Source organism: Lemur catta, chromosome X, assembly GCF_020740605.2.
Source record: "Lemur catta isolate mLemCat1 chromosome X, mLemCat1.pri, whole genome shotgun sequence".
Taxonomy (NCBI): domain Eukaryota; kingdom Metazoa; phylum Chordata; class Mammalia; order Primates; family Lemuridae; genus Lemur; species Lemur catta.
In genome coordinates this window covers 35,982,175-35,994,501 of record NC_059155.1, presented here as the reverse complement: position 1 = coordinate 35,994,501, position 12,327 = coordinate 35,982,175, and the positions used below count along the sequence as shown (strand labels likewise).

The window sequence follows — 12,327 nt, the reverse complement described above, 5'->3', positions numbered from 1 at the left end:
GAAGACAAGTGCTCTTTTGTTCTCAAACATTCTGTTTTCAAGTGTATTTTACCCTCTTATGTGACTGTGTCTGAGCCTTTGCTAAGGGTACTGCAGCTGGATTGTGTAGTGGAACCAGGTCCAGAAAAAGAATTGCTAAAGAATGCAAGTAAACAGGATGTCAGATGTTATCCTTAGCCTATTTCCCTAAACATAGCTTTTTGGCTGCAAAGTAAAATGCCATTCTTCTAGCTTCTGCTTATACACAGTGATGGCTGACAGCAGGCACAATCTTCATTTGCTTGGCACGTTGTCACCACGCAACTCAACATGTTTTGCAAGGAACGATCGTGACACATCATCTCTGTGAGATAGTATGAGGACATTCGGCCATTTCTTGGAAGAATTTTCTCAGCGTACCTTCTTTGAGCCCTGTTGTGCCAGCACAGCGCCCCATGAGGCTCAGATCTGTCTGACCTAAGCGCCAGTTGGCATCTTCCTCCTAACAGAAGCCAGATTTTCACTGGGGCTAGACTATTTATTGACAGCGTTTTCCCAGACTGGCCCATGAGTGTCTCATTTCCAAGGTCCCCTGAAGTGCTGGCTCACCTCTGTTTTCCAAGAGCACTTGCTTCCTTCTCTCTCCCCACTCCCCAGCATCTTCCTCGCTTTCTTCCCTTAGAGCTTCTTGCATTATTTGAATGTGTGTGTATGTGTGTGTGTGTGTTCTTTTTTTATCCTAATGAATTTGTTTTGCAGGTTTTGAAAAAGAAAACCGGTGTTATCCAGGATTTTTACATTAATTCTTATCTGTTTCCACATCTTTGAGTGCGATCTTTGTGGTTTTAAAATCCCATATTTTGAGTGGGTTCCACTGTTGTCTAAGGAAAGTTGTTTTAAACCTTTGCTCTGCAAGCACCAGAAGAGAACTCAGAAAAAGGAAGACAACAGCAGATGCAATCACGGATGTGGCTTAGTCCTTGCAGCTGCCCCAGAGAGCTGTTCAGAGTGTACCGTCCTCAGTAATGAATCCAGAAGAGCGAATCGTGACATGGCTTATATCTTTGGGAGTTTTGGATTCCCCCAAAAAGACCATCTGTGATCCGGAGGAGTTTTTGAAGTCCTCACTGAAAAATGGGGTAGTGCTGTGTAAACTGATCAGCCGACTTATGCCTGGCTCTGTGGAAAAGGTAAGGTACATTCACAGTATCTGGGATTGCTTACCACCAGAGAGCTGCAATAATGTAACTCTTGCCATTTCTCTATTGCCCAGGTCATGGGAATCTCCTACATTAATATCTTTCAAAGAGTTAGACATTCTTACTGTTTTTCTTTTAGTTTGAAAAGTCAGAAAATGAAATGTTATCCTTTAGTAATTGGCCTCCAAATATTAGTATAGGGAAAACCTGTTACACCACTGGCAATAGGGGACAAGGAGAACACCCACATTGCAAGCTTGTTCTGTCATGGAGATGCATGTTATACTCCCTGTGTACTGAGGACATGTTTTGAACTTGGGGCACATATGAGTCTGTGGAATAATAGAATGATTTATAATAAAGCTTGATAGTGTTTTATGACAGTTTGACTAAAATCAATGCAGATTTCCTTTCAAAAAAATATCTATTAAAGGAGAGACTATTCAGCAACTAAAAGAAATAATTCAAAATGTCACATAAAGGTTGTAAAAACAATAGAAACCAGTTATACGTTTCGAATGCAATGTGGGTTCAAAGTGAAACTAACTTGACTCTCTTTAAAAAAAAAATCCAAGATTTTAAATGTTGGAAAGCCATGATCACGAGAATAGATAATTTCTAAAGTAGATACTTTAAGTAAGCTTAAAGTTATAGTTTTACAATTATTTTCTTAAAGCCGTCATGGAATGTGACTGTGAATATTGCTGTTTTGCCTTCTTGAACCAGTTTATATTTTTATTGAGCAAATAGATTTACTTGTAATTTCTTAAACTTGAGACAGAGTGATAAAATGGTGATAAAACGTAGAAAAATGTGATCAAATGTACAGAACAGCAAGGGGAAATATAACTTTAATAAATTATCATGGGGAAGGGCGAGGAAGGTAATAGCTATTGCTTTTTTTTCTTGAAAGCAAGAACCAAGCTTTAAAAAACTGTGTTACTGTCTCAAATTGGCTATCAGCACACTTGAGCAGAAGGCATAAGAAAAAGTTTGTAAGTAGACATGGCTTGGGACTAAAGGTTTGGTGACAATTTGAAACAAAGACCGACCGTTTGGATTTTTGCATCACTTCCTTCAGTGGTTATTTTTCTTCCTGGATTGATATCAATGTTGCCCCATGCCTTAAAAAAGCCTACTTTCTCTAGTTATCAGCGAATGACAAATATGGTTTGCTTGGCATGGGATGACAATCTCCAAGTGACATTTTGCTATGTTTCTCTAGTATTGCCTGGAGCCCCAAACCGAAGCCGACTGCATTAACAACATTAATGACTTCCTGAAAGGATGTGCAACCCTTCAAGTGGAGGTAAGCCTACCCAGGGTGCCTTCTTCGTTGTCATCATTTTTTGCTCTGCTAATCGAGATTGGTGGCAAAATTACTTTATTTTCACTGTCATTAGCCACTGAGTTAAACAGAGGTAACATTTTATGGAAACTGGAGTTGAGATTGGTAGTCCTCAGTAGTGGATTGCTAGTCTGTCTTTTCCAGAAACCAGTTGCAAACAAAACAAAACAAAACAAAATTAAGACTTAAAAAATGATTCCTTTTATATGCAGCATCCAAGGCCTGAAAACAGGCTTCAAGTGACAGAGCTTGTGCGGATGTGCTTCCCTACTAAAGGGAACCAAAAGTGGGCCACACTGGTTGTTGCAGAGGGTCATTGTAATCCCCCCCTCAAGCTGGGAAGACAGGAAAGGTCACTGTCACTCTTTCTCATTAACACTTTAGAACAAGCCGGGTGCGGTGGCTCACGCCTGTAATCCTAGCACTCTGGGAGGCCGAGGAGGGAGGATCGCTCGAGGTCAGAAGTTCGAGACCAGCCTGAGCAAGAGCAAGACCCTGTCTCTACTAAAAATAGAAACAAATGATCTGGACAGCTAAAAATATATATATATATATATATAAAATTAGCTGAGCATGGTGGCACATGCCTATAGTCCCAGCTACTTGGGAGGCTGAGGCAGTAGGATTGCTTAAGCCCAGGAGTTTGAGGTTGCTGTGAGCTAGGCTGACGCCACGACACTCTAGCCCAGCAACAGACCGAGACTCTGTCTCCAAAAAAACACAACAAACAAACAAACACTTTAGAACAGAGGTTTTGAAAACCTGAGAGAACCTATTTGTGAGGTAGAAATTGTATATTAAATTATGTGGCATCATTTTTAAAATTATTTATTTTAGAGACAGGGTCTCACTCTGTTGCCCAGGCTGGAGTGCAGTTGCTGGATCATAGCTCATTGCACCCTTGAACTCCTGGGCTCAAGCAATCCTCCCACCTCAGCCTCCTGAGTAGTTGGGACTGTAAGCGCACTATACCACACTTGGCTGATTTTTAAAATTTTTTGTAGAGACGGATTCTCACTATGTTGCCCAGGCTGGTCGTGAACTCTTGACCTTAAGAGATCTTCCTGCCTTGGCCTCCCAAAGTGCTGGGATTACAGGCAGAAGCCACTGTACCCAGCTGCATTATTTTATATTATATGGACCCCTACCATATAATACAGGTATACAACATGTTACTGAAAGAGTGGCGATACTTCCACCTGTGTGTCAAGTTATTTAACTTCTCTGGGCCTCTAGTGTTTTTATCTGTAAAATGGACACAGTAATAACTACCTCGTGGGGTGGTTTTAAGAATCAAATAAGATAGTACATAATAATTTAGAGTTAAGAGCTCCAATCTTGTAAGATCTATGAGATAACTTATGTGGATTCCCCAGCAAAGGGCCAGGGTCAGAAGAATTGCTCTATATTAGTAAATAAGCATTAATAGTATTATCTGTGGACAAGTAGTTGAGATTGGAGTATGTGCTGTGGTGCTAGACTTCTTGAAGTTCAAATCTCAGTTCTCTCTCACTAGTAGCTTTGTGACTTTGAGCATGTTACTTAACTATGCCTCTAGGCCTCAATCTCCCCACCTATAAAGTGGGAATAATAGAGGCACCTATCTCACGTGATTGGTGTGAGATTTCAATGAATTCCTACATGTAAAGCCCCCAGAAGAGTACCTGGCATGTAGTAAGTATTCTCCACAGACTAGCTATTATTATTATTAGCAGTACTAGTAGCTTTGCCCCAGATAAACTTTGCTTCTTTCACATTTTTTCCTGAGGTTAACCCTAACATCATGTTACACCTGTCTCTGAATATTTTATTCCAGTTTTCCCTATTGCCCAATTTGAGCATGCTCTGTCTCTGCCTCAGTTTCTCTCTTTCTCTCTCTCACTCTCTCTCTCTTTCTGTGTGTGGCTTTGAAGATAGGTGTGGCATGAGACCACCTCATATCCCTTATAGAATAATGTCTACTATGGAAACAAACATATCCTGGTATTTTCTTTATTTTTCAAATAAAAACACAGTGAAGTTGCTGATGATTTCTGCACTCTGAGGTTGCCAGAAGGTATACTGAGCTTCTTTGCATTTCTAAGAATACTAGATGACACAGAAACATCTCCTGAGTCTGGCATTGTTGGTGAGGTTTCTGATTACTAGTGCTTACTCCTTTAAGTACCAATGCTTCAAATTTTTTTTTCCACTTTGCATAGAAACCTTTCTTAAAATTACATCATAATTTTCTATCTTCTTAAATAAAAGGCATTGGGAATATTTTTTATCTCTTTGTGATAATTCAGGCTGACCCGAACATTGTATGAACATTGTAATGAGGCAGTATCTGGCATCGTGGTTAAGCACATATCTTCTCTAGTTTGATAGACCTATGTTAGAGTCCTGGCTTGGTCAGTTACTGACTGCGTGACTATGGAAACAGTTACTTGACCTTTCTATGCTCCTGTTTTCTCATCTGTATAATGGAGACATTAATAATGTCTACAGCATAGGATTGTTTTAAGGATCAGATGAGATAACACATCTAAGGCATTTAATATATCACTGCACATAAGACACGCACAATAGCTTTTTGCTGTCACATTATTACTAGGTAGTGCTCTTTGCATTGTTGTGTGGAAAATTCTGCCTGTAAGGCATATTTAGGAGCAATGTGGAAGCACCTCCAGAACCCTGAGGGAAGAGTAGTAACATTGATACATAAGGAATGAGAGACTGAAAGCTGAGCTGGGGAGCACCAAGCAGCCAAGAAGGCTGACCATCCAGTTTCAAGCTTCCAGGTAGCTAGGAGACAGACCTAAATACAAATATTTGCAAATGCCACTGTATAGAGTAATCTCTCAGGCCGAAAGTACCCAGCACAGTGCCTGGCATAAGACATGCCTAACAGAATTTTTGCTGACTCTATAAAGCTGTAAATGTATGAAAAGCAAGAAGAGCAGGGCTTGCTTGACTATTGCCCAGAACACACTGTTACTTACGTAAAGAACGAGTGCCAGCTTGAAACAGTCAGCTTGGAAATGCAGAAAAATGGAGCCAGAGATGCAGCGCAGCACTGATAAATTGAATATTGGGTTCTGGGGCATGGTGACCACATTAAAAATCTGCCATCTTCTGGCTCCCTGGGTGGCCACTTGGCCTCTCCAAGTGACCTCCATGTTTGTGTTTTCATATGGCTACCATGTCTTAGGGTCTCTAGAGGATCACACAGCTCATAACTGATCAGGGAAGTGTGCTGAGTCACCTGGGGGACAAAGTGCTCTCTGAGGTATCTCCCCAACTTTGATGGTGTCCTTTGAAATAAAAAAGTTTTTTTTTTCTTTTTTCTTTTTTCTTTTTTTTATTATTATTTCAGCATATTGTGGGGGTATAAAAGTTTAGGTTATGTATAGTGCCCTTGCCCCCCCACCCCCCTGGGGTCAGAGCTTCAAACGTGTCCATCCCCTAGACAGTGCGCATCACACTCATTATGTATATATACACCCATCCCCTCGCCCACCCACATTTGCCCGACACCCGATCAATGTTATTCCTGAATGTGTGCTTAGTTGATGATCAGTGAAACCAATTTGATGGTGAGTACATGTGGTGCTTATTTTTCCATTCTTGGGATACTTCCTTTAGGAGAATGGGTTCCAGCTTTATCCAGGAAAATACAAGAGGTGCTATATCACCATTGTTTCTTATAGCTGAGCAGTACTCCATCGTATACATATATTGCATTTTATTAATCCACTCATGTATTGATGGGCACTTGGATTGTTTCCACATCTTTGCAATTGTGAATTGTGCTGCTATAAACATTCGGGTGCAGATGTCTTTGTCATAGAATGACTTTTGTTCTTTGGGTGGATGCCCAGTAATGGGATTGCTGGATCAAATGGTAGGTCTACTTGTATCTGTTTAAGGTATCTCCATATTGCTTTCCACAGAGGTTGCACTAGTTTGCAGTCCCACCAGCAGTGTATGAGTGAAACACAAAAGTTTTAAAAATTTTTGAAATATTTTTTTCTTTTTTTTTTTTTTTTTTGAGACAGAGTGTCACTTTGTTGCCCGGGCTAGAGTGAGTGCCGTGGCATCAGCCTAGCTCACAGCAACCTCAAACTCCTGGGCTTAAGCGATCCTACTGCCTCAGCCTCCCTAGTAGCTGGGACTACAGGCATGAGCCACCATGCCCGGCTAATTTTTTTGTATATATATTTTTTAGTTGGCCAGATAATTTCTTTCTATTTTTAGTAGAGACGGGGTCTCACTCTTGCTCAGGCTGGTCTCGAACTCCTGACCTCGAGCGATCCACCCGCCTCGGCCTCCCAGAGCTAGGATTACAGGCGTGAGCCACCGCGCCCGGCCTATTTTTTTCTTTATTTACATCACAGGAGTACAAATTGCATAACGTTTTTAATTTTTTTTTTTTTTTGAGACAGAGTCTCACTTTGTTGCCCAGGCTAGAGTGCCATGGTGTCAGCCTAGCTCACACCAACCTCAATCAAACTCCTGGGCTTAAGCGATCCTATTGCCTCAGCCTCCCGAATAGCTGGGACTACAGGCATGCGCCACCATGCCCAGCTAATTTTTTCTCTATATATTTTTAGTTGGCCAGATAATTTTTATTTCTATTTTTAGTAGAGACGGGATCTCGCTCAGGCTGGTCTCGAACTCCTGACCTCGAGCGATCCACCCGCCTCGGCCTCCCAGAGGGCTAGGATTACAGGCATGAGCCACCGCACCTGGCCCATTTTAAAAATTTTGATAAAGTCAAATTCACCTATTTTTTCTTTTGTTGTTTGTGCTTTTGGTATCATGTCTAAGAAACTCTTGCCTAGTCAAATGTCATGAAGATTTACTCCTGTTTTCTTCTAAGAGTGTTATAGTTTTACCTCTTACATTAAGGTCTTTGATCCATTTAGAGTTAATTTTTGAATATGGTGGGAAGCAGGGGTCCAATTTATTGTTTTGTATGTATACATCTAGTTGTCTCAGCACCATTTGTTGAAAAGACTATTCTTTCCCCTATTGAATTGTTTAATGATTGTTTAATGTAGCTCTTTTTTTTTTTTTTGAGACAGAGTCTTGCTCTGTTGCCCCAGCTAGAGTGCCGTGGCATCAGCCTAGCTCACAGCAACCTCAAACTCCTGGGCTCCAGTGATCCTCCTGCCTCAGCCTCCCGAGTACCTGGAATTACAGGCATGCGCCACCATGCCCGGCTAATCGGCTAATTTTTTCTGTATATATTTTTAGTTGTCCATATAATTTCTTTCTATTTTTAGTAGAGACGAGGTCTCACTCTTGCCCAGGCTGGTCTCGAACTCCTGAGCTCAAACAATCCGCCCACCTTGGCCTTCCAGAGTGCTAGGATTACAGGCCTGAGCCACCGCGCCTGGCCTTTAATGTAGCTTTGTAATAAGTTTTAAAATCAGAAGTTATGTGTACTCCAACTTTTTTCTTTGTTTTCAAAATCATGTTAGCTGTTCTGGATCCCTTGCATGTCCATATATATATTTTTTCAATTCATGTTATTGATTTCTTTTATTTATTTTTTCTCCCTTTTAAATTTCAAAATATTAAGGAGGTACAATGTTTTTGGTTACATGGATCCCTTTTGTAATGCTTGAGTCATGGCTATAGGTGTGTCCATCACCCAAATAGTGTTCATTGTACCCATTAGGTACGTTTTTATCCCTCTTCTCCTCCACCCTCCCCTCTGCTTGAGTTTCACTGAGTTTTACTTCCCTCTGTGCACGAATTTTAGGATCAGCTTGTCCATTTCTGCCAAAAAAGCCAGCTGAGATTTTGATAAGGATCGTGTTCAATCTGTAGATCACTTTGGGGAGTATTGCCATCTTAATAATATTAAGCCTTTGAATCCATGAACATTGGATTTCTTTGCATTTATTTAGGCTTTCTTTAATTTCATTCAACAATGCTTTGTAGTTTTCAGTGTACTTATACTATTATTGTAAATGGGATTTTTTTTGTTGATTCAGTATTTGAATTGCTCATTGCAAGTATGAGTATGGAAATAGAATTGATGTTTTATATTCATCTTGTATGGTTCACCTTTGCTGAACTTATTCATTAGTTCTAATCATTTTTTGGTGGATTCCCTTATGGTTTTCCTATACAAGATTATGTCATCTGTGAATAGAGATATTTTTACTTCTTTCTTTCCAATCTGGATGCCTTTTATTTAATTTTCTTCCTTAATCTACCTGGCTAGAACCTCCGGTACAATATTGACTAGAAGTGGTGAGAGCAGACATCCTTGTCTTATTTCTGATCTTATGGGGGAAGGGAAGGTTTTCAGTCTTTCACCATTTTTTTTTTTAGAGACAGAGTGTTGTTCTGTTGCCCAGGCTGGAGTGCAGTGGTGCAATCATAGTTCACTGCAGCCTCCAACTCTTGGTCTTGAGTGTTCCTCCCACCTCAGCCTCCCAAAGCACTGGGATTACAGGTGTGAGCCACTGTGACTGGCTCAGTCTTTCACCATTGAGTATGTATGATATTAGTTGTAGGTTTTTGGTAATTTCCCTTAATAAGGTTGAGAAGTTTCCTTTATATTCTTGTTTGTTATTTTTTATTTGTTATCATGAATGGGTGCTGGATTTTGTCAAATTCTTTTCCTGCATCTGTTAAGATGACTATTGGTTTTTGTACTTTATTATGTTGATATGTTGTATTATACTGACTGATTTGCATATATTAAATCAATCTTGAATTCCTGGGATGTACCCCAGTGGGTCATGTTGTATATGCACATAGATATTTGTGCACATCTGTGATTCTTCCTTTTTTTTTTTTTTTGAGACAGAGTCTTGCTCTGTTGCCTGGGCTGGAGTGCCCTGGCGTCAGCCTAGCTCACAGCAACCTCAAATTCCTGGGCTCAAGCAATCCTTCTGCCTCAGCCTGCTGAGTAGCTGGGACTACAGGCACGGTGCCACCATGCCCGGCTAAGTTTTTCTATATATTTTTAGTTGTCCAGCTAATTGTTTTCTATTTTTTTTTTTTTAGTAGAGACAGGGTCTCACTCTTGCTCAGCCTGGTCTTGAACTCCTGACCTTGAGCGATCCACCCGCCTCGGCCTCCCAAAATGCCAGGATTACAGGCGTGAGCTACCATGCCCAGCCTGTGATTATTCTTGAAGCATCTTTCTTCATAGAAATGGAATTATTGTGTCAAATTTTGCTAAATAATGTCAAATTCCTCTACAAAAATGCTATACCAAGTCACACTCCCACCAATAATGTAGAACGTGTCTTGTTCCTCGTATCTCTGGCAACACTGGATATTATTTATCTTTAATGTTTGCTAAACTGATGGACGAAAATGGTATTTCATTTATTGCTGTATTTTTTTTTTTTTTTGAAACAGAGTCTCACTCTGTTGCCCAGGCTAGAGTGCTGTGGTATCAGCCTAGCTCACAGCAACCTCAGACTCCTGGGCTCAAGCAATCCTTCTGCCTCAGCCTCCCCAGTAGCTGGGACTACAGGCATGCGCCACCATGCCCGGCTAATTTTTTCTATATATTTTTAGCTGTCCAGATCATTTCTTTCTATTTTTTAGTAGAGATGGGGTCTCACTCTTGCTCAGGCTGGTCTCAAACTCCTGAGCTCAAACGATCCTCCCGCCTCAGCTTCCCAGAGTGCTAGGATTACAGGCGTGAGCCCCCTCGCCTGGCCTATTGCTGTATTTTGTATTTCATGATTCCTAATGAATTTGTACACCCTCTCACCCTTTTGTAGTTCATTTGTATATCTTTTTTTGTGAACCAAATATATCTTTCTTATTTTCTTACAGAGTGGAGAAGGCAGGGAAAATACTCAGGCCTCAAGTGAAAACTTCCCAGAACATAAAGGAAAATCCTCATGTCTAGGTAGAGTGTCACTAATATGACCAGGAAATCCCTTGACAACACAAGTTCTAGCAATGGTAGTTTTATTTTTGTGTTGCCTTTGAAGTTGATGGAAGTCAAGGGCACATACAATTTTTCTGATCAGTCAAGAATGGCCTTGGTGGTACCTCTCTGACTGCGTTGTCCTGGCTACAGCCACATGACCGACTGGTCTGTGAAAGCTCTGGCCCTGTGGTTTTCCTTCAGTCAGGCCTTTCCCCTGGTTCAGCCCCAGGAGGTACTCAGGCTTCATCCTCTGTCACCGTTGCTACCAACCCATGGCCAGGGATACACTATCACCTCCTATTCATCTCCTGGGCCAAGTTTATTTTTTTATTTTCTACCTGGGACAAGTTTGCTTTGTAAAAAGATATTTTATTCTTGAAGGATTTCATTGAATGTGTATGAGGTTCAGTTAGTACTTCTTTCACTTTCTTCCTCCCTCCCTCCCTCCCTCCCTTCTTCTCTTCCTCCTCTTTCTTCCTCTCTCTCCTCTCTCTCTCTTTCTTTCTTTCCAGTACCAGCTGGTAGCAGTATGGTTTTTTCCTCTGCCCCCACCCCCTCATTCCCTCCTGTCTCCCTGAGTCACTCCATCTGCCTTGTCACTGGAACAGCATGGGTGCTCTCCCCAAAGTGAGGCCTGTGGGACAGACGATTTGCCATTTCCCAGGGGCTGCTCTGCAGGGAAGAAGTTCTGGAAGTAAGACAGCTCTACTAATGATCAGGAGTCAAGGCTGAATCTTCAGGAGAGCAGCTCCTCCCTGGAGGACTTAGACACAAGACCAGGTAACTAACCAGCAGCTGTAATGGGTTATCAGCAGACCTTCCTTAGAGCCCTGACCCTGCCACCCAAGGGCTGTAATGGTTGTAATGTCTGTTTTTAACTGGCCCATTTCCCTCAGTTTCCGCTGGGCAAAACTTTGCATATTTAGCTGCTCAATTTGAGCTAGTGGGAAGACCAAAGAGGATCTTGGCAAGTTCTTTTTTTCCTGTTAAGCAAATCTGACACACCTAATGGAATTTCCAAGAGTCATATTAAATATCACCCATAACTCTGGCCATCCCGATCTTTTACTGACTACATTGTGTTTGTGTTTCTGCAAAAATAAGACTTTGAGTAAGGTTATACATACTTCCCATCTATCACGAACCTTTCCATTCCCTCCCAAAGAGACTATTTGATTTGGGGCCTGTTACCAGAGAGCCTAAGGAAAGACATCCAGGATAGTCCGGGGAAGGGAGGTATGTGAAGGGCCGCTGAAGAGGCTTCTCTGCCCGAGTGGCTCAGTGGCTCACCATAGAGCTTCTGGGTTCCGAGTTGCATCTGGGGATGAGGAAGGAGGTGGGCCACCAGGAAGGGCTAACTCGTGAGTCTAGGATTCCCGCCCGAGGCTTTGGGAGGGACCCGCGCAGGCCAGGAGCCGGCAGCCCTGGGCTGGGGGCTGAAGCAAACAGCAGCAGCATGCGCAGTGTGGCCGCCGCCGCTACACCGCGTCTTTTGCTGCTGCCACGGCTACCCGGGCTGCTGGTGCTGCTGGTGCTGCTGCTCTGCCCTGCGCCGCTGTCACTTCCAGTTCCTACTTCTGCGATCCAGGTCCGGGTCACTGCTTCCCCGCCGCTGGCCCAGTCCCTCAAGGCCGCTCTCCCTCCGGGGCTCTGGCTCCGGGCAGGAGGGGGCCAGCGCGGGCAGCTGAGCGGGGTCCGGAGGAGCCTGTCCGGCTGGCTCCCCGGGCAGCCGCTCCCCTCCCGCTGCCGCCCCGCGCGCCCTCGCCCGGCTCGCAGCCTGCGCGCCCAGCGAGGCGAGCCTCCCGCACCCCCCATTCGGCCCCGCGATCCTCCACCCGCCGAGCGGCGCGGCACTGGCAGCAAGAACTTGAGGGCAAGAATCTGACTTCCCTTTAGATTAAAAA

General features: G+C 42.8%; 1 protein-coding gene across 3 annotated transcripts in view; it reads left to right on the top strand.

Annotated features, from left to right (window-relative positions):
- The first annotated feature begins 246 nt into the window (after nucleotides 1–246).
- Nucleotides 247–12,327, top strand: part of ARHGEF6 (Rac/Cdc42 guanine nucleotide exchange factor 6) — a 117,074-nt gene continuing 104,993 nt past the window's right edge. The window contains exons 1-2 of one of the 3 annotated variants that reach the window (XM_045538845.1): nucleotides 247–1,169; nucleotides 2,404–2,487. In XM_045538845.1, coding sequence (XP_045394801.1) covers nucleotides 1,005–1,169; nucleotides 2,404–2,487 — 249 coding nt within the window. In that variant the 5' untranslated portion in view covers nucleotides 247–1,004. Of the gene's footprint in view, nucleotides 1,170–2,403; nucleotides 2,488–11,087; nucleotides 11,204–12,327 lie in introns of those variants that run through there. The other 2 variants (XM_045538844.1, XM_045538847.1) reach the window with 2 other exon arrangements.